Source organism: Sus scrofa, chromosome 2 (assembly GCF_054392235.1).
Source record: "Sus scrofa isolate SSC_HxYL_T2T_F1_AM1 chromosome 2, Sscrofa_HxYL_maternal_Yorkshire_Landrace_v2.0, whole genome shotgun sequence".
Lineage (NCBI taxonomy): Eukaryota > Metazoa > Chordata > Mammalia > Artiodactyla > Suidae > Sus > Sus scrofa.
The window spans coordinates 33,338,823-33,361,588 of NC_139384.1; the positions used below are offsets into that span (position 1 = coordinate 33,338,823).

General features: G+C 44.4%; 1 protein-coding gene across 22 annotated transcripts in view; it reads left to right on the forward strand.

Moving 5' to 3' along the window:
* MPPED2 (metallophosphoesterase domain containing 2) overlaps positions 1–19,292 on the forward strand; it is a 181,187-nt gene extending 161,895 nt beyond the window's left edge. For all 22 annotated transcript variants that reach the window (XM_085011588.1, XM_085011580.1, XM_085011582.1 and 19 more), the window contains 3 exons: positions 11,105–11,220; positions 15,173–15,286; positions 17,907–19,292. In XM_085011588.1, coding sequence (XP_084867714.1) covers positions 11,105–11,220; positions 15,173–15,286; positions 17,907–18,025 — 349 coding nt within the window. In that variant the 3' untranslated portion in view covers positions 18,026–19,292. The remainder of the gene's footprint in view (positions 1–11,104; positions 11,221–15,172; positions 15,287–17,906) is intronic.
* Positions 19,293–22,766: the final 3,474 nt, after the last annotated feature.

Here is a 22,766-nt window from a genome sequence, read left to right on the forward strand (position 1 = left end):
AGCATCAACCAAGTAAATGTGTAACAACACACGCTCACACAGACACATTCTAAACTAAATATCATAAAATATTATATTATCCTGTCTTTGGAGACAGAGGTTCCATCCCTATCTGTTAACATCAATTCTTAAAGCGTTCACTGTGAAACAAGATCAAATCCAACGAATCCTAAACCCACCTTTCCTCTTCCTTACTCTTTTGGGAAACCTAAGATAGAAAAGACCCTCTTCCACCTAGGATCCTGTGACGTGTCTATGGTGTGGGGTGGGGCAGATGCTGAGTACCTGGCAGTCTTCCTGCCTCCTCCCCTGTCCTGTTGGTCCCGTGCTTTAGAGCCAGCCAGGCACATGACACACGCTGCCCTTGCAGACTCTTTCTCCAGTAGGATGTGGTTCTGTGGTTGGTGGTCCTGGCATTAACTGCAGACCCTTCCTAGGGAGTGTGCAGGAGGATGAGGAAGGCGCCCTCCCCTTCAAAGTCCTGCCAGCTATGCTGCAGGTTACCACCTGGCAGGTCTGCACTTGGAATTGCTGGATTCATTCTCAGGTCATTCTCATGTTCCCCAAGCTCCTCGGAAATTAGGTTACTTAGGAATGAAAGCCAGCATTTAAAGACTTCTGTCCAGGGCAGCTTTACGAGTGAAATGGCGAGCTGTGTGTTTATGCTGGAAGCTGTTCAGTTTTATATTCCCAGGAGCTTCCTTGCCAGAACCTGGCTTATAACAGGCATCCTGGTCATGTCTGCTGAATGATTAAATGCCCGAGGAGGGCCAGGCTGATCCCATGCTCCAGGTTTCTGACCCCTTACCTGTGCACTTCCTGAAGAAAGGGGTTCAGACGTATCGCCCATGGTGCCTTATGACCAAGCTCAGTGCCTGGCGTATCCCAGACTTTCAGAAACCTTAGATGAAAAAAAGTGAATGTTGTGTATCCATAGGGTGGAATATTTTTCAGCTCTAAAAAGGGTGAATTTCTGACACATGCTCCAGCATGGATGAATCTTGAACAGATTATGCTAAACAAAATAGGCCAGACCCCAAAGACAAATTTGCTAAGATCCCGCTTAGCTGGGGGCATCTGGAGTAGTCGTATTCATGGAGACAGAAGGTAGGATGGTGGTTGCCACGGGGCTGGGGGAAAAAGGGATGGGAGCTGTAGTCAGTGGGTACAGAGCTTCTATCAGAGATGATGAAAAAGTTCAGGAGATGGAGCGTAGTGGTGGTTGTACAACATCGTGCATATACTTCATGCCACTGATTATAAACTTGCAATGGTTAGACTATTACATTTTATGTTTTATGTATTTTACCGCAGTAAAAAATATTGGGGGGAAAAAAAAGATGAATACTGCTTTTCTTTCTCTACTTCTCTCCATCTATTTGAGCCTCCCTTTTTCTTTCAAACTCAGCTGTGATGTCCCTCTTTGAAGAATTCTCCCTGCTGGGGATTAGATATCAATCAATGCAGGTCCCTTTGAGGGCTGCTCAGTTCAAGGCCCATCCTCTGGTCAGGGCGCTCTGGTACCTGGTCCTCTGATTTCCTCGGCTGCAAAGCAAAGAGCCGCCCATGGAAGCTCCAGGACAGACCAGAAGTCCACTTTACCTGCCCACCAAGACAGAAGTCCTGCTGTCTGTCCTCCCCGTCCCCCATCAGGCTCTCTGCATGACAGCTGGGAATAGTCTCCCTCACAGCCCTATGAGAAGGAAATGGATTGAAAGTCTTCCTCTTCCTGCTGTGAACTTGTTTATAAGATTAAAGGCAGGTATGCTTGGGAGGGCCAGGCAGATGCTGTAACATTATTTTTAATAATTCAGGGCACACCAAGTTCAAAAACAGGTCGCATTGTTGTTGTTGTTTTCCTTGGTTCCTGAAGCAAATTCTGCATCTACCATCTCTTCTTCAGCAGGAGAGTGGGAAATGGGTAACAGAGGCTTAATTTTGCCACTTGCTCCTTATTAGTTCCCAAAAGGGGACACTGTTGATGTGTCTGTAAAGACAGCGGAGTGTGCTGCCTGGGTTTACAAAGCCCTTGTTTGCAGCTCATGGGCCTCAGGTAACTACCTTGGGTATGATTTGTTCCTGTTCTGTTAACAGCAACAGACCCTGTTATTCACCCAGGCCTGCCCTTTATCAAAACAGTATCTCTTTTCATCCCAAGGACCTCATAATGAAAGACCAAGCCTCAAAGTCATAGTGAGGTAATGGGACTAGACAGCTGGCGGGAGAGAGGCCGGCACGGCCTTCTGGAGGCAGCTGGGCCTGGGGTTTGGCGGAGGAGGGCCTCCCAGGCAGCTGCCTGGGGTGTCAGTCTTGCCCCAGAGTTAAGCTTTCCGTCCCTCTCCTATGGATGGCAGTTGCTCTGTGCGTTGTCTTTGCTGCACGACGTGAGGTTCTTCCGTGGCCTAATGTGAGACATCTTTTTAATTGCATGGAAGAGTGACTTCCAGGCTGCCAAGGGGATGGGCTTGGGGAGGGAGAAGGCTGGCTTCTCAAACAAACTCCAGAGCTCCAGAGAGAAAGGGAGGCAAGGAGCGGAGCGGGGCAGGTGTCTGCCTTTCATCTGGATATTCAGGATGACACATCTGGTGCCGGGGAAACTGCTATTTCTAACTGACGGGAAGCCTTGCAGTCAAGGGAGGGCTGAGCTGTCAGGTGAGCCAGAGATCAAGAATTATCATGACAGCTTCATGGCATGTGAAAGGCGCTGTGAAGTGCGGTGTGATTTTAACCAGCGGTGGTTAAATTAGCCTCTCTTGGACCTGGTGTGATGTGCAGTCGGAGAGGGGCCGATGGCGTCTGGAAGTGCCAGGTGCGGAGGAGGTTGCAATTCTGAAGCGCCACCATTTAGAAAAGAAAGGAGATGTGGAAAGTGGCTCCCTTTCTGAGTTTTGCTTAACAGAAGTGCCAGGCGGCAGTGATGGCTTTAATTAGCAGCGCGTCAATTCCTCCAGTGAACCTCTCCGAGCCCCCTATTATAAATATTCCAAGGACCCAAAGCAACCCTCTTCCTTGAACTTCCCCAATTTAAAATCCTGTCAAAAACTAGCCACCTGTACTTGCCAGCTAAGCAGCCTTGACTAACCGTTCTGCCCTGTGCTTCTCACATTCCACGGGATTGTCTATGCAAGACTGAGCCAGCCAGCGGGCGAAGAAGGAGTGAGTGCCTTTCTGAAAAACTTCCACTCGATAGTGGGCCAAGGAAATGCCTTTTAATAAGTAATCAGCTGGAGGAAATCAGGCCTTATCTCGCCATCTAGTAATGCTTGTCTATGCACTGGGGACTCTTCCAGAGTCTAGAGCAACAGGGTCTATGATTTGATGAACCGTAGCTCGTGAAATTCTAGAGAGAGAAAAATAACTTGCACATTTGCGTGTGTATGTGTATATATATACACATACACACACTGTCAGCATATATCATATATAAATGAAAAGCTCTACATTAATACTCTGTGGTGATACTCTGCCAAAAGTTTTACGTAAATTATCTCATTATCTCACTTGATCAACATAGGTGGATATTCTGTTTCTTTTTGAAAGATGAGGTGACTGAGGCTCCCAGAAGCCAGTAAGTAGCAGACTTGGGACTTGAATGTGGGTCTGTCTGACTCCATAATCCACACTTGTGCCCACTGCCTCCAAAACAAGAATGGCTAACTTTAAAAAAAAAAAAAAAAAAAAACAGGTTCTCATAATTTTAAGTGGCATAGCCACCGCACCAGCTCTTACTTAAATCTGGGTGTTCCGTGAACTTGCCCTTTTTTCCCTCACAGCCTTCAGGTGCAGAATCCCAGCAGAGCCGCCCCAGGGCTTCCAGCTCTAACCTCCGCAGGAGGCACCCAGGAGACTGTATCTGTAAGAATCCCAGGTCCTTGTGATGCAACCTGCCCAGGACCCACTGGGCCACGGGGCATTTGTTGGCACTGACCAACACCAGGGCTGTGAACACATAGCAACGTCTCGTTTCCAAATCCTGCTTTCTCCCAGTCCCCACCGAAGTTGGTGGAAGAGCGAACAGCCATTCACCTGTCCACACCTGGGATTTATGTTCCGGCAGCTCCCTTCCACCCGCACCACGGCATTGTGTATGGCAAACACAGATGACCTTTGCAGCGATTTCATCTCAGCGAGCTTCCATAGATCAAACCTGTTTTGTATTGACATTGTTTGGAACAAGTACTGGCTATGTGAACTCGCGGAGCACCTGCCTCTGAACTCTCAGCCGGGAGAGGCCAAGTACCTCTAACTCTGAGAGCAGGGAGAGGGAGCCTTGAAAGCATCCTCCGCTTCCATCCACCCAAGGCTTTGGTCCACTGGCTTCAAGCAGCTGAAGTCCTCCCATTCCTTCCAGGATTTTCTAATCCCTGTCTAGGAGGGGCAGTCGCAGGCTCAGATTGGCCCACTGGCAATGGGGTGCTTTGTGGGACATTTTCTTACAAGTCGGTTCCCATGTGGCATTTGTTAGTCACAGCTAATTATTAAGTCCTTGGCCGAGGCAGTAGACATTGTTCCCTTGATTCCTCCCTCCTCCTCCTTCTTCTCCTTCCCTCCCTCGCCTCCCCTTTGCTACAGAACAAAACGCATTGTGGGGCTCTGGAGGTTGGCCGTGCACACATTTTCCAGTGATCCCCTGATGGGCTCACTGCTGGGGTTTCGTGTTTCAGGTTGAAACTCAACTGGATAAAGCATTATTCATTGATGCTGACACATTCGGTCTCTGCTCTGAGCAGCTATTTCTCCCACGCTGGTCTCGGTCCCTTACAGGCAATTTAGGTAATTCATTGAGAGCAATTCACAGCATTTACTCAGAACGTTGATAATCTTGCACAGAATGATAGAACTCGAGGATTTCTAGATCATGGAAAGACCCTCAAGTGCCAGGTTGTGCCAGCTGTGCTCAGGAGCATAGGTCAGAAAGGAGGAAGGGGCTGAGGGAGTTAGCAGGTTCAGAGCCCCTTTGTCCCAGTTCTGGGCCAGAACGCCCCTGCATGTACCTACCTTGGGCTGGGGCTTCTGCATAAGAGTTCTGCAGCCTAAAAGCAATCCTGAACTCCCACAACCGCATCTGCCCACTCATTCCTCGCTCAGAGGAGGAAACGGGCCCCTTCTCTTACCTAACGGTCATGTGAGTTAGTGAATTGATGCCTGACTGTGAATTAGCACACGAGTCTCCCACTTATATATGCCCCATTTGTTACACCATGCTGGGATCATTCTAGAACCCATCACCGGGCTGCTTTTCCCATGTCCTGGTCATTGTCTTATGGAAAAGGCCTGATCTGGAGGATCTAGAGGAATAGAAAACATCCAAGAAAAGCCATACCAGCATTGTCCAAGTCATACTGCATTTTCACCAGGGCCACCTCCATCACACAATGCCACGGCACCCTCTGGAGTTGCGCAGTGTACACCCTAAGGGACTGCATGGATCAGCTCTGTTTACCTACGTGAGGGCCAAAATCAAATCCAGGCTGGAAGCTTTTAGTTAAGCCTTGTGCAACAAAAGAACACAGGCTTTGGAACCAGCAGATCTGTGTTCAAATCTTGGTTCTACTACTGACCAACTGGGGCCATGTACGAATTACTTGATAGCACTCATCTTCAGGCTTTTTAATCTGAAAACAGAGCTGGGAGTTCCCTGGTGGCCTGGCAGTTAAAAGATCCTACGTTGTCACTGATGTGGCTTGAGTTCGATCCCTGATCCTGGAGCTTCCACATGCTCTGGGTGTGGCCAACAAATAAATAAAAAAGAAATTAAAGAAATAAAAACAGAGCTGAGAATACCTAGCTCAAGGGTTGTTATAAAGAATTAAATGTAACTGTCTAGCTTAAACCACACCTGTATGTACAGTGTATCAGGGACTTGATAAATGTTCATTTCCTTATAACTTAACCTCTCTCTTGCTCTCATGCAAGTACAGGTTTGAGTCAAAAGAAAAGCCAAACATTTTCAAAGTTTACCCTTAACTTGGAAACGTCTGGATTTTGTCACAGGCTTAACGTTAACCAAATAAAATTTAAGGTATCTATAGACCATGGGCCTGTCTTAATCTTTTACAGAGCACTTGTAAAACTGAGCATTTCCTGGGGGAATAGGGCTGTGGGTTTCCAAGAGAAAATTCTACGAGGGAAAACTGGAAAGAGTGAAAAAATTAAGTCCCGTTCCTTAGACTCTGGAAGCCCCTGGGGTATCCCGGGGCTCAGAGGCTGACTGCCCTCAGACACACTCTGGCAGGGAAATCAGAGCCCCTCATTGTACCAACTACTTGGGTGTGCTTGGGACTCTTTCAAACCCTTCTTTATTCACCATTCAGTCAGGAACCATAGGCCCAGAAGCTTGTTTTCAAAATCTAGGAAAACAGATGTTTTTGCTTATTTTTCTCTCCCTCATGCCAGAATGCTCACCGAGTTTTCACTGGGTTCTGAACTGGATTTTTTTTTTTTCTTCTAACTTTTAAAACAAATCTTGGAAGAGGGTTAATATTGTGAACCAAAGCGGGAAGATGAGCCTCCCAAACTGGGGAATGCTCTATTTTAGACTCTAATGAAAATGTGCAAGATTCAGAAGGCAGGGAGTCCTGGAAGGCGAGAGAGGAAGGGGTTGATTCATTGAGTCCGAAAGGCTCTACCTGCATCATTCCCAGACCCGCGATGTGAGGTGCATCCTGACGGACTGGATGAGAAAGTGAGCACTGCCTTTTCCTCAGAGGGAACCATGGCATCCTGGCCGGCAAGACAGTCTGGCTGTGGAAGAGCTGTGTTGACTGAACATATGCTCGCCTACTGGGTGAGGCTCAGGCCACTCGCTGTCCCTGTATTTTATAACTAGCTCAGACATTTTGGATACTGTATTAGTCTTGTATCACGGCTATAACAAATCACCACCAATTTAGTGGCTTAAACACATATTTTTTAAGTGTTTTTAGTGAAATATAGTTGCTGTACAGTATTACATGTTACAAGCATACAATAGAGTGATTCACAATTTTTTTTTTTTTTTTTGTCTTTTTAGGGCCGCACCCTCGACATATGGAGGTTCCTTGGCTAGGGGTCGAAGTGGAACTGTAGCCACCGGCCTACACCAGAGCCACACCAACTCGGGATCCAAACCACATCTGTGACCTACACCACAGCTCACGGCAACTCGGATCCTTAACCCACAGAGCGAGGCCAGGGATCAAACTGGTGCCCTTATGGATACTAGCCGTTCATTAACTGCTGAGCCACACCGGGAACGCCAGTGATTTGCAATTTTTAAAGGTTGTACTCCATTTATGGTTATATTAAAATATTAGTTACATTCCCCACGTTGTACAGTGTATCCTTATAGCTTATTTTATACCTAATAGTTTGTACCTCTTACTCCCCTTCCCCTATCTTGCCTCTCTTCCCTTCCTTGTCCCCACTGGTAACCACTAGCTTGTTCTTTGTATCTGGCAAGTTTGCCTATTTTTTTTTGTTGTTGTTATATTCATTAGTTTGCTGAATTTTTTAGATTCCACATGTAAGTGTTATATACAGTATTTGAATTTCTCTGTATGACTTACTTTACTTAGCATAATGTCCTCCACATTCATCCAGGTTGCTGCACATGGTACATTTTCATTCTTTTTATGGCTGGGTAGTATTCCTCTGTGTGTGTGTGTGTATCACATCTTCTTTATTCATTCATCAAAAACAACACATATTCATTACCTCACAATCTTTTGGTCAGAAGTCTCTCATGGGTCTCAGCAGGCTGAAATCTAGGTGTCAGCAGGGCTGCACTCTTTTCTGGAGGCTCTGTGGGAGCAATTGTTTTCTCTCCTTAACTTTTCCAGCCTCTAGAGGATGCCCACATTCCTTGGCTTATGCTCCTCTTCTTCCTCTTCAAATCTGGCAACAGCAGGTTGAGTCCTTCTTACACTGCATCACTTTAATCTCTTCTTCTACCTCCCTTCTCCACTTGTAGTGACCCTTGTGGTTTCACTGGACCCATCCAGGTGATCAGGTGATTAACTAAGATAATCTTCCTGGTTTAAGATCAGCTGATTGGCTCCTGAACCCCATCAGCACACTTTTGATCCTCCTTTGCCATGTGATGTCATATATTTATAGGTTCCAGGGATTAGAACATGGACATCTTGGGGGGGGGGTAATTATTGCCTACCATAGGTACAAAGGTCCTTTCTACACTAAATACAATAACTAGATATTTTAGGACTCTTTCCATTGCAAGAAACAGGATCTAACTCAAGCTTAGAAGAAGAAAAGGATTTTGCTGGCTTATATACTTGGAAGAAATAGGTGATTGGCTTCAAGTACAGCTGGCTCCCCATGTCTGACAAGGCCACCAAGGCACTCAGTTTCTTGGCTTGGCATTCTTTGTGTTGGTTTACCTCTCAAGCACAGGCTATCTGCATGGTGGCTGAGATAGCTCCCAGGCAACAGCAAGCTTACAAAGCTCTCAAGACTTGGGATCCCAGAGAGGATACCATGACTTCTTTTTCGGTAGTGCCAACACAATCCTGAGGATGACTCTCATTGGCCCGTCTTGGGTCACATGTTCATCCCTAGACCAGTCACTATTCAGGGGGAGGCAGTACATCTCTCACTCTGACCATGGATGAGTCAGCCTCACCAGAGTACAGGTACTGAGTGGGGGAGGGAAAGGTATGCCAGAAGAAAGCCGGATGTTGTTACCCAAAGGAGGTAGGGAGTTGGGCAGGCAAAAACCACTGGTGTGCATGGCGGCACCTCACAGCTGGATTTCAGAACCACACAGTTGATGCATTATTCCAGTTCAGCGCTCATTTGGCTTCAAGCAAGAGGACACTCAAACTTGAAAGAAGACAGAGGAGGCTTCCTCAGGGCAAGTAGTAAGTTGATTCAGGTAGCATATAAGAGGAGCTGCATCGTGGTTGAGAGTCTGGGTTTTGAAACCAGACTGTTTAGGTTTACATCCAACTTATTGGTTGTGTTTACTTGCCCATTCTGTGCCTCAGCTTCCTCATCTGTGAAATGTGGTTAATAATAATACCCACCAGAAAGTTCCCTGGTGGTCTAGTGGTAAGGACTCAGTGCTTTCACTGCTTTGGCCCAGGTTCAGTCCCAGATCTGGGAACTGAGATCCCACATCGGTCTGCTGCACACTGCAGCCAAACAACAACAACAGCAAAAACTTAAGTGTGAATAAAATAGAGTAAGAAAAAAATAATAATAGCACCCACCCCATGAGCTCACTGTGAAGTTTAAATGTGTTAATACAAATAAAGTGCTTAGAACAGTTCTTTGACATAAAGGAAACACTCAAAAAGTAATAACCTCAGTAATGATTATCATTGCTGTGTAGCTATTGTGATTGTTAATAAGCTTCCTGGAATTCCCTTGTGGTTAAGGATCTGGCATTGTCACTGTGGCAGCTCAGATCACTGCTGTGGCATGTGTTCAGTCCCTGGCCCGGGAACTTCTAAATGCAATGGGCACAGTAAAAAAAAAAAAAGAAAGAAAGAAAAAGAAAAAAAAAAAAACAAAGAAGTAAGCTTCCTGAGGATGGCTTAGGGACATGGAGAGTGGTTAGGAACCATGTCAAATACTTCCTTGGTTTCTCTTTCTAGCTGGAGCCACGTAGTCACTTATCTCTGGAATTTAGTCTCTCAGCCACCTCAGTGGAAACTGCAGTTCTCATATGGTAACGTGGATTTTCACGTGGCTTTCGGGTGCCATCCTTTCACCTCTGGCCTTGACTGTGCATGTGCACCACCAAATGAGTGCTGGTCAGCATTTCTGAGACAGAGTCTTGAAAGACTGATTAGTCTGGCCTGTGATTGGCTTTACGTAATAGCCACCCCTCTATTTGATTAGCTGTGCCCTTGTATACAGGGGTACCTCTCGGTAGGCATGGAAGGGGCTGCTTAAGCTTCAGGGAAAAGTTGAGCTTAGCCAGAAAATTAACCATCTCATCTGTTACATGTGCACCCTAGAAAATTGCAATTTTCCTACAGAGCAAAAGAGTGTTGGTGTTGAAAAATAATGGTTCCATCCTGCTGTATAGCACTGGGAACTGTATGTAGTCACTTATGAGGGAGCATGATGGAGGATAAAGTGAGAAAAAGAATGTATACGTATATGTGTGACTGGGTCACCTTGCTGTACAGTAAAAAATTGACAGAACATTGTAAACCAGCTAGAATGGAAAAAACAATCATTTAAATTCTTAGAAAAATAATGGTTCCATCTGGATGTTTGGGAATAGGACAGCACTGGGCACTGATTTGCTTCTTATGTGATTTAGACTATAGTGTTTGTAGAGAAAAAAAAGAGAGATAGTTCTAGAGTGAGTATAAATGGTAGAGATGTTTTCAGCTCCAATTAGAAAGGCTCGTTAGGTGGACAAAGACCCCACTCATTTCTGCATAGAGCACCGAGGTGAGAAACTCTCCCCTGGAGCAGAAGTTCCTGGGAGGGTGAAATGCTCACATTCACTGTCAGGACGGTGAATTCCAGAGTGACCAGGGGTGTCCCCAGAAATCTTCCCTCTGGTGACAGGAGGAAGATTCCATCTTGGCTTTTTGTTCACCGTGTCCTTCTCACCTTTCAGAACCCCTCATATTTTTTCATCGTTCTTAGTCCAGGATATTCAAACCATCTCTATGTACGGAGGTTTCTGCTTCAGAGGACCTGTCCTTTTCTCCAAAGATTTCACAAAGAGACCTTCTGGTGAAGCAACGCCACAGTGATGGGGAGAAAGCAGGAGTACTGGTGGAATCTCTTAGCCTCAAGGCGCCACAGGAAGAGTGGTCATGCTTTGGATCTGGGTTGGACACCTTTAGATTTGGGGGAAGACCAAGCATTGTTCAGATTTTGATAGAGGTCTGCTGGGAGAGTCTTCGCTGTAATGGCTCTCTTGCCCCTTTCTAGTTGGAACAATTCGTAGGCTTCACACTAGCTTTCAGATGGTTGGGTTTTGAAGCAGTCAACAAAAAAGCATCCTGCTGCCAGGGCCAACCATCAAAAAGAGAAAAGAGAGCAATGCAAACCGTGGGGGAATGTGCGAGAGAGAACTATTGTAGAGCAGAAACGTGGCTCTGCTGGCCTGATACCATTTGCATTATCTCCCCCAAAGGACCCCGTGGTTTAATGGATGGGGCTTTAACCTACCCAGAGGTCAGTCTCTGCTGGACAAGTGGAACCTCATCCCCGAGGGCATTGACATTCTCATGACACACGGACCTCCTCTAGGTAAGTGAAGCAAAGGTTGTTCTTGCGTCATATGTGATGTCTTTTATTCCCCCACGCAGAATGAATAATGCGTCAGGGATCTAATCATTTTTCTCCAAAAAAAGAAAAAGAAAGTGAATACAAAAGAAAAATCCGCGTTTTTAAAGAAACCCTATATGATAATTAAACTCAGCAGTTCTGCTGGGCTTACAGGTGTTTGTGAAATTAAATTTTTTGATTTAGTCAAGTCAGGGGAAATCAGATGAGTATAGAGCACCACAGTCTTCTGAGTTTGATCATTTATTTTAAGAACTTTCTTCACTTTGGAGTAAGGGCGGGGGGTAGGAGAGGGGACTAGAAGAAAGACACAGACCTCCCAGTCACAGGGGCCTTTGAATGGCAATGAAATGATGGAAACTTTCATTTAAAGGAATTCATTTTCCTTTTCCATGTAAGAGTGAAATTAGGAGATCTTTAATATATAACATTGAGCTAATTATACAAGCAAAGAATCCTTTTGTCTTTTTTTTTTTTTTTCCACTAAGGTGCTAAGTAAGGACTTGTATTGACTATTACTTAAAGTTACTCATCATAGGCATTCCCTGATGGCCTAATGTGGAGATTAGGTGTTGTCACTGCTGTGGCGTGGGTTCAGTTCCTGGCCTGGGAACTTCCACAAGTGCATCCAAAAAACATCATTATCATCATCATCATCATTTTTTTTTTTTTTTTTTTTGCTATTTCTTGGGCCGCTCCCACGACATATGGAGGTTCCCAGACTAGGGGTCAAATCGGAGCTGTAGCCACCAGCCTACGCCAGAGCCACAGCAACGCGGGATCCGAGCCAAGTCTGCAACCCACACCACAGCTCACAGCAACGCCGGGTCCTTAACCCACTGAGCAAGGCCAGGGATTGAACCCGCCACCTCATGGTTCCCAGTCGGATTCGTTAACCACGGTGCCACGACGGGAACTCCATCATCATCATCATTTTACAGATACAGTCCTTTATCCGGGTTTAGACTGTCAGTATGCTTCAAAGCTATCTGCAGTTACCCAGATTATGGGTCAGAAGATTATTATTTGATTTATATAATTATCTTGTACTTGAGCTTGTTAGCGTTTGGCTTAGCCACAGATCATAGTTCACACGGGACTACCACCTGGACCCTCCGGTCTCCTTGGTACCTATTATGCCAGCATCCTTCCTGATCAAACTAAGGTATGCTCAGGCAGTTTAGATGTTTCCATTTCAGTAGGAGAGTTTTTTTTTTTTCAATTGTGTTAAAAACCACATAACAGGGAATCTATCCTCTTCACAAGTCGTTAAATGTACCATGCTAGAAAAGTTTTCTTGATCATCTTGATTTGGAAAGAGGGAGAAAACACTTAAATACAAAACTGAATGATTTTCACAGATTTTTCTCTGTGGTCTGGGGTTGCTATCCATGTCCCTTCCCTCCTCTTGTCAGCCTGAAAAATAAAAAATCCCCTAATGTGTAGGTATTTTCCCCCTCCACACCACTTAATGATGCCTTCCCACCCTGACAAAGGAAGTGCTCATTAATGATGGTGGGGGGGAGGGGGCAGGGAGCAAAAGAAGGGGGGCCAGTTCTGTTGCAGACAGAGAAATTGTACATATTTGTACAAAATCAACACTTCCTGAACTTTTTCAAAGCTTCAGTGTCACCACCCCCTGCCTTCACATTTTAGAAGATTCTACTTATCAGTAACCTTTATCAAGTCATAATGAATTGGCAGTTCCCATTGTGGCACAGTGGAAAAGAATCTGACTGGTAACCATGAGGTTGCGGGTTCGATCCCTGGCCTTGCTCAGTGGGTTAAGGATCCAGCATTGCCATGAGCTGTGGTGTAGGTCACAGATACGTCTCAGATCCTGCGTTGCTGTGGCTGTGTTGCTGTGGCTGTGGTGTAGGCCTGCAGCTGAAGCTCCAATTCAACCCCTAACCTGGGAATCTCCATATGCTGCAGGTGTGGCCCTAAAAAAGCAAAACCAACTAACAAAAAAAGTCAAAATGAATTAATTTCCCTATTCCGCAGTCCTTAGAGGCTAACTAAAGTATCAAATAGCTGGCTGATTATTCCGATCAGCATGAGCTGCATGAGTTACACAGAGAGAACCTAGAGAGACCTCATCCCGGCCAACTTGACTCTTTACCTGAGCTTCCTTGTTGGTGCAGGCACACGATCCTCCATGGGCTGTTTACCGTGAGGGACTTGGGCAGCCTCAGCATAGAGATGTTTACAGACTTAAGGTATTATTTGGAATATAATTTTAAACAGAACGATTAGTTGATTCATAGATGCCATCAGGCCATTAATTTTGGTACAGAAAGTGAGTGGCAGTAACAGTAAGTCTGACTTCTAGCGTCCAGAGAATTCAGACATCCCAGAAACTTAATAGGGAGGTTGCCTTCCCTCTCTTTGAAGTAAAGGTGGAGTAATCAATCCACAGAGGGACTGTGCGTATAGCAAAGAGAGATCCATAGCGAGAAGTTCCAAAATGAAAGGTCAGGCAACGTTTTCATAAGGTAACATTGAACCTTAACCAACAGGGAATCTTGTGGACATTCTGGACTAGGAGGTGGGGGCTGGCTGGGTGTAAGAATTGCCCTCAAATCCTCTCCTGCTGGCAAGGGAGCCCTGGCACATGGGATGTTAACTATTACGGTACAAATAAGACATTTTCTCAGGTGATTGCATATGAAATGAGATATTTTCCCTCTTCATGAGAAACATATCCATGAGGGACTAAGACAATCACTGTGGGTTACAAATTTTTTTCCTCTAATTAACAAAGTTTTGAAACCCCTGGTTGGATTTTTTTTTTTTTTTTTTTTTTTTTTTTTGACTGCGCCTGTGGTATGTGAAAGATCCCAGGCCAGAGACTGAACCTGAGCCAAAGCAGTGACAAGGCCAGATTCTTAACCCACCTAGCCATCAGGGAACTCCCGAAAGCCCTGGTTGGATTTTTATAGGGCCCCTACTTTTATCCAATGTTTTTCCCAAACTCTCTGTCCATTCCCCACACCCCAGCCAGCATGTCTTTACAGAGATGCTGCCTCTTCGTTTCTACAGTTCCGCCAAAGTGGAATAAGCTAGCCTGTCCCTTTCTGCCTGACCATTTCTGAATAGTAGAAATCACCTAATGGAGCTGTGGAATGGATCCCCACTGATGATGATTTAGCCTTTTGTCCAACCTGCCTTCTTTATACCCTATCCTGCTGAGGTGATTGGATTCCATTCCGGGCCATAATCACTCAGATGGCTGACTTCTGCTATAATTGATGTCCGTTTTTATGGATTTTCCGCATCAAGCATAGAACTAAGTGGCTTTTATGTAAAGGTAGTCAATTAGCCCCAGTTTGCTGCATGCCACTGCCAGGTCACCATGGTTGCCCTATTGCCAGAGAGGGCACTCAAGGAGGAACTTGGTATTCCTAAGCTTTGGTCATCAGGAACCACCAAGGGTTAAGAGTTGATGTGTCTAAAGAGAGCAGGGTATCATGTGGCCAGTTTATAGGCAGCCCCTCCTAGCCCTTCTTCTTTGAGCCATCTTGGAAGTAGACTGCTATAAGAGATACAGGTTTTTTTAAGAGAGAAAATAACTGAATTAAGAGAAAAAGAGAGAGTATGGGACTGCCGGGAATAAATGTCATTGGGCCAATGAAGAAGATTTGAAACCCTTGGCAGAATAAATCAAATACCTTACAGGAAAAAAAAAAAAAAGTTAATTAACAGGAAGAAAAAAGATGGAAACAAGAAAAAAAAAATTTAAGAACCTAAAGAAGACAAAGTGAAAATTCCTTAAAAGCCATTGTGAGCTTTAATGGAGAGGGTAGGATTACAGATAATGTAATAAACCTTCTGTGAGTTATAGCTTCCTGAAAGTCTAAATGAAACCTTACCTGAAGGCAGAAAATTAAGAGTATTGATTACATTTTGCCCTTAGGTTTTCGAGACTGGGTTCCAAAGGAACTTCAGAGAGTGGGCTGCGTGGAGCTTTTAAACACAGTCCAGCGGCGAGTCCGGCCCAAACTCCATGTGTTTGGTGGAATCCATGAAGGTAAGGCTGAGAGAAAGGCTTCACAGCATGCTGTGTCATTGTCCGTGATGCATTCCGCAGTAGAGACTTTAGCTACATGGGAGTACTAGCAGTGGTTCCCAAACTCTTTTTACCAGTGCAACCCTTTCCTAAGGTCAAGCATTAGGAGAAACACCCACTTATAAAGCTGCTGATAAATATTTTGTGTGGAGCTGCTCTCTTTTAAGCAGCATGGAGAGTTAGGAAACCAGGTCTGGCCCACCTTTTGGCAAACACAGCGCTAACCCTGGACAGATTCTGGAATCTTCATGGAAACATGAAGAATGTTTGATAACCACTGCTCGAAAGCACCCCTGGGGGGAAAAAAAGGTCAGATTTTCTCCTTGAGAGTGTTAGAAGAAATGGATTTTAGACTAAATATCATCCATGGCCTCGTCCTCCCTATAAATACTGAGTTTCCTACGGCATGTGTGCAAAGACCCAGGAAGACAAGACTTTCTCCAAAAAATAACTTTGGATGTGCAAGGAAAAAGACAAAGAACGGAAGTGACAGAAGCTACGCTTTGCAGGTAGACATTGCTAATCTCAGAAAACCATTTCAGACTTCTCAGAAATCAGCGCTATTAACTCGGGCTGAGGTTAAACAGCCTAATTAAATCTCCCCTACTTGGGAACTGGTCCAGTTGCCGTTTTCTGCCTTTCTAGGTAAGCTGAGTCAAGTTCACAGAACCAGAAAACCTCATGGGAAGCTTCAGGAGTCTAGGTTTTGTCTGTCCTGACTTTTTTAAGCCAGGCCTTCTTTCAGCAGGCCTTATGTCTTCTGGCCGTACCAGTCTCTCATGGTTAGAAATGTTTGTGTGCAGTGGGTGTGTGTATGTGGGCAGGCGCCAGATTTTGCATTTCAAAGCCCACAGTCCAGTGGCTTCCTGGTTAGGCAAGCAATAAACAGCATATTGAAAATCATCCTATTGAGGCCAGAGAAAATTCAGCTTACTCCAAGTGCAGGCACGAGCTGAGTGGATGGAAAGCTAGGCGGGCAGCTCCCAGAGAGCGGATATCATCCTGAAAAGGTGGGCACTTGTCTAAGGCATGATACAGGCTGCGGGTGGGGGAGGATGGGAGATCATGTCCCAACAGCATTTCTGGGGACCAGTTATCGCGTTTGAATTCCTGCCTCCTGCCTATGAGTTTGCTTTTTTTTTTTTTTTTTTCAATCATTAATTAGCTTTAAACTAGCCAGACAATTGGGGAATTCCACTAAAGTCCCAAAATAATAAACTTGCTTAAAAAGGAAGAGATCATATTCAAATAAACTTGTCTCGCTTTTATTCGCTTAGGACAGCTGAAGAGGGCAGAGAGAGGGCAAATACCAGCCTCTTGATGGAGAGAGATAACAAGACTTTATGACCCCAGAACTAAACAGTGCACGTTTGAAATGCCTCCTTTCTTTTCTTAAGAGATTTTTCCATTGACCCTCATTAAGCTCTCCACAGGCTTGCTTGGAGAAATTTTAGCAAATGGAATGAAAAAAAAAAAAAAAAAACCTTATCATTAGAGTTTGATCATTTTCTTTTTTCACACATATATTTTTCTATGCCATAAGAAGAGCCTGAGACGAACATAGAATTACAAACTTAATTGCAGAGGCTGTAAGACAAAATAGAAGGTATCCAGGGAGATGTGCGGATTTGCAAATATGCTAAAAAATTCAACATGTTAAAATTTATAAAAGGAACAGATGTACCCAAAGACCAGAGGAATTTTCTTAGCTTTCTTCTAATAGGTCACAAGAGATTTATAATGCATATGGGAAGTGTTTTTGCTTGATCCAGTGTCCAGGTTAGTGTAGGAGGCAGTGTCCTTGGTGATATCTGTCCAGATCACTTGGGCATTTGATTACCTGATTCTTTTGAAAGCAGTGGAACTCAGCATCAAAGCCACACAACCCAAGTGAAATAAGTTCACTTATTGGTAGCTTGCATTGAGTCAGTTTAGAACTTGTCTTGTTGCTAAGGAAGCTAAGCATTCGTCTTTCCCAACTCCCAGCACTGTATTCTTTCCCTTTTCACCTGTCCTGAAGCCCATTTGGGGTTTGGATAATGGATGCATTTGCCCCTAAGGAGTTTCTTATGCTACTCCGTCTCTTCCCTAGAACTTCACAGTTAATCTAGGGCTTTGAAATGAAAATCATAATTTACAAGAGGGAAAATATGTTTCTTCTTTATTCTCACTGGTAAAGAAATCACAGCCTCTCCCTGACAAATCTGATGTTTAAATAAAGAAAAAATAATCACTTGTCTTTAAAGTGGAGGATTCTCCCTTTAAAGAAAATTAAATCAGGGAGTTCCCTGATGGCTCAGAGGATTAAGGATCTGGCATTGTCACTGCTGTAGCTCAGTTCGATCCCTGGCCCTGGGAACTTCTGCATGCTGCCGGCACAGCCAAAAAAGAAAAAAGAAAATTGGGAGGCAGCTTCTGAAAACTGTTATATCTGGGGGAAAGCTCCAGCAAATTTCATCTCACTGCCTTCCAGCAAAGACCTTTTTTTGTTTTCCTTGTCTGCTGGCCCTACCTTGAGTCACTATCACAGATTATTTTCCCACTGATATATTTTACAGTAAGTGTGACACTCTCTCCACAGGTTACGGCATCATGACCGACGGTTACACAACATACATCAATGCCTCTACGTGTACAGTCAGCTTTCAACCGACCAATCCTCCAATTATATTTGACCTTCCAAACCCACAGGGTTCCTGAAGCTCCAAAAGCCCAATTGGAATGCGAGGGAAGGTCTAAAACTGCCATTTTTCTAATTATAAACTTACATTCTCTTCCTTGTTTATTTACCGATCCTGTGAGTTCTTTTTGTAAATTGCTGGAACACAAATGATGCTAGAGGTTGTGCTTCTTCTTCTTTTTTTTAAATGGGGCATCCGTTTGGAATCAAAGGAGCGTTGTGAATTTGTAAAATGACTCCTGTTTTTCTCAAAGGCCACGCCATTGTAAATTGTTAGTGTTCGCCAAAGGACAGCCAAGCTTTCTTTTGAAAAGGTGACAAAAGTCTTATTTTAATATGCTTTAAGCTGGAAAAGAAAAAGAAAAAGAAAAAAAGGAAACAGGTCGGCAGTGTTTTAAAAACCAACCAGATTTGCACAACTGTTTAAGAGTATTGTTTGAAGTATTTTATTTTTTGATGTTTTGTTGTTGTTGTTGTTTTTCTTGGGAATGCTTCTTTTTTGCAGACATGGCCCGGATTTAAAGCAATCTTCTCAACAAAAGTAGGCATGGAAAAGTCTTTTCTTCCCACTCTTCCTGTAAAGAAAGCTGTGTCAGAGGAAGAAAACAGCCCTCATTTAGAGGACGGCTTAGCTAGTGAGATCTATATTGTGGTTATACAAGGTCTCATGGTTTGTTTATTTCTTTTAAATTATTTTAGCTTTAAAAATATGGAAATGGAATCTGTCAAGAGCAGGTATTTCATGCAGTAAAAAAAAATGAGCGTGCAGACTCCTTTTCAATATGGGTTTATATATATAAATATTTTGTGTATTATGACTAAGTTAGGCATTTAATAGTGCCAAGGACAGTTCAACTGTAAAGGGATGCTTGATAGCAGGGCATCAGAAGTCTGAAGGAGTTGACACATTTTCTCAGAGCTCAAGGTCTTAAAGAGCTTGAGTTAAATCTAGGTACAGTCGCAGGCGTGTATAGACTTAAATGGATGCAATGGAAGCTAACTAAAACAAGGCTTAGTTGTCCTTTATATTTAAATATCCTGAATTGTCTTCTTCCTTCCTTCCTCCCCTCCCCCATTTTGCACTGTGTGTCGATGCAATCTTCGCTAGCACAAAATATTGTCGCTAATAGTCATTTCTGTTTTCCCACTGTAAATGCTGTTGAGCTTTATTCTATTTTATGTTATCTTGTTAATGAAATTTAGGAAAGCAGTTGTTTTCTTTAAATTTATTGTGATATTCTATATCTAGCGGCCTTTATATGCAAATAAAATTGCAAGATTTTTAAATCCGTGCCATTTAGAGGGTTGGCTGGTGGGAGGATGGTGGTTTAGTCCTGGGGAAGGAGGGGTTTATTCATATGCAACATCGGTGCTCCCTTTCAGAGGAATTAGAATAAGTGACATTTTTTTTTCTAATTTTCAATAAATTTTTATTACCAGCCATTCATGGGCTGGCAGGTAGATCGATAAGGCACTCAGTGTACTCTTTCCTTCCATCACGTTGCCATCTATCTTTCTGTAGATTCCAGACGGAAGATTTCATCTTTGGCCATTGCAATTTCTACAGGACTAGAGGGTCCGTGCAGTGGGGGTTGGAGATGCTCTTGTGGACATCTGTGTGGTAGTGAGAGGATGAGCCAGTGTGTAATGGAGTGACCTCTACATATTCTCTTTTGTCCCCAGGAGCAGCCACCATCTCCCCCTTTTTTTTTTTTTTTGGTGTTTTTTTTTTTTTTTAATTGATGTCCACCTCTAGAATGCAGTGGCAGCCGGAGGCAGCAGAGGGTAGGGCAGGGAAAGCCATGTTGTATCTTTTATTTTCTCTGGAAGAGGCATTGAGGAAAAGCAGCATGATCTTGAATCCGCGATAATATATCCCGAAGTCTGCTTTCCAGTGCCTGCTGCATTGTATTCTGCACATCTTCCTTCCTTCTTACCCCATGGTGGATCTTACCCCATGGTGGAGTTCTTGAACAGAATTCTTGATTTCCAGTGCCAGCAGAGTACAGAGAATGTTCTAGGCCAGAATTCCAGCTCCTAGTTGTTGATACTTATTAAGTGTCCTGGATGGCCACACAAAAGTGATCCAAGATCGTAGTAGCTAAAGTGTGCTGTGGCTGTGGGAGGGTAACCCCCTCCCTTGACCTGCTCCATCAGCAGAAGAGGGCAGTGACTTCAGGTTCTTTCCCAGGGAGCTGGATGAAGCGGTAGGACTGAATGGAAATTTCATCTGGTGACTGTACAAGGAGTCAGGCTCAGACTTCTGGAAAACAGGCTTTCCGGAGACAGGTGGATGATCATGATGACAAGTGTGCATGCACAGCCCTTGAGAGCACGTCTGGACACAAACTAATGAAGCTAAGCACTCACTAAAATTGCTTTCCATGGCGTGGGAGCAGGAAGCAGCCCAGTCTACAGGGTGAACTGGCTCAGACAGCGCTTCCTTCAGCTGGTCCAGGTTCACCATTCCACATGTATGGACTGCCTCCAGAGGGGGCCAGGATGACTGTCCGAAGGCCTGATGTTTGCTCTCCCCACCGGGCCTTGTAACAGGGAACCCTCTGAAATAGCTCTTGCAAATCCGACGCTTCCTACCCCTGCCCCCCATCACCAGGTACTCTGCCGAGGAGGTCTGTTTTGTTTCTTTTTTTTTTTTTAATTTTTATTACAGTTGATTTACAATGTTTTGTCAATTTCTGCTGTACAGCAAAATGACCCAGTCATATGTGTGTATATATATATATATATATACACACACATATACACACACACACATACACACATACATTCTTTTTCTCGTATTATCTTCTATCATGTTTTATCACAGGTGGTCCTGTTTTGTTTCTAATACTCACAAAAGCCTGAAAGAGGTCACATAAGCCCCACTTGTTAGATAGGAAACCAAGGCTCTAAAAGCTCAGTGATTTTCCCTAGGAAAATAGAAGGTTCAACATCATTCCCTAGGAAGGTCTGTCTGACACCATCGCCCACGCCCTTTTCATCTCCCCATCTCTGAAGCAGAAAAGTAGAAGTCCTTCAAGAGCTGATATAAGACTGACGCAGGCGGGGTTGGGGGAGGTACTTTCTATTTCTCACATAGGAGCCCCGTGGAGTCCACTAACAGGGCTTTATAACCACATCAAGTTGAACCCCCTCCTTTCTGCTTGAATCTTGGCACAGTGTGATGCAGATGAGCACAGAGCCTAGAGCCAGCATGCCTGCTCCACCTCGGACTGACCCTGATGCCTTTGGCTGGGTGCTCACCCTCTCTGTAAAACAGGGGTGGTGGTGATGATGACGTCTTTGTGAGAGGTTACATGGTATCTTGTGTGATGTTAAGATCACTGCCTGGCATCTAGGAAGCGGTACCTGTGTGCTTGTTAAATAAGGTCCTCTGGGTGTCCTGGAGGGTCTCCAGGTGGGACCTGCCTCTTGACTTCTCTCCCTCAAGCCACTGTTTTGGAGAAAGTGTGTTTGCATTCTTTGCAAACTATCACAAATCTCTCTTTATAAAACCATAAAGGATGCCAAGGGCCTTTGCGAGAGGTAGGTAAGGGAGACTGACTTTATGTATTTTGCAAAATCTCATCTAATCTCAGAATAGGAAAGGGCCTGTTACTCTTTCAAGTCACTTTAAATGGTACCCATGGATCTCAGCATCTCTTGCCCTTTGGGTCTTTACATTTCACTCACCTTCTTTTTCAAGCTCAATTAGTGAGGTTTGTTTGTTTGTTTGTTTGTTTGTTTTACATTTTTCTCCTGATCCCTTTTTGTTTTATAAAGATGTTGGGAGGTTGCTGAAATCCCCTTAAGAGGCAGGTCACTGTTATTCTGACAGGTGGCCAGCGTTAAGCCTGCCTTCATCTCCATCACTTAAGTAAATAAATACTGTGACCTAGCCCTTAAGTAGGGAGGAACAGAAGCTGAGAGGATTTGGGATTTGTCAGTTGCAGATAAAACACTTGCTGTGCCCAGAATGTCTCCTTCCCCCAACTCTCTACCGGCAAGGAGGTACTGCTTTAATAGAGTTAACAGCCACATGTTACCTTGGTTTTCCAGGGTCTTCTCATGCTCTGTTCCCACTTTCATAGAAGTTTTAAGGTGCTTTTTGTTTCATTATTAAGTCAAAATGAATGAAGAGAGTAAGTGAATGTTGAAAATTCAGCTATGAGCTGAGGCATGTGGAAACACTGCTGGGCCTGCATGGGGCAGGAAGTAAGTGAATGTGAGGAGGGTTCCTGCACTGGTCAGTCTTAATGGGTGGGTTCCCAAAAGCTCTAGGCCCACTTCTGGATGTCAGCTTCTTAATGCAAAATGTTTTTTCTCCTACCTTTTAGTGAAGCAGCAGGACTGCTGCATGTGTGACCACTCGCTAGCATGGCTCTTCCAAAAGTTTAGAGCTGCTTTCCCTTCCTTTTCAAAATGTCCCCTCTACTTTTCTGCTCCTATCCTGCCTTTGCTGGATGGAAGAGCAAAACACACTGATTCAAAAGCCTCTCTGAGGAGTTCCTGTTGTGGCTCAGCAGGTTAAGAACTTGACACAGTGCCCACAAGGATGCGGATTCGATCCCTGGCCTCGCTCAGTGGATTAAGGACCTAGCATTGCCAAGAGCTGTGGTGTAGATCACAGATGCGGCTTGGATCCAGTGTTGCTGTAGCTGTGGTGTAGGCTGGGACCTGTAGCTCTGATTTGACCCCTAGCCCAGGAACTTCCATATGCCATGGGTGCAGCCCTAAAAAGGAAAAAAAAAAAAAAAAAAA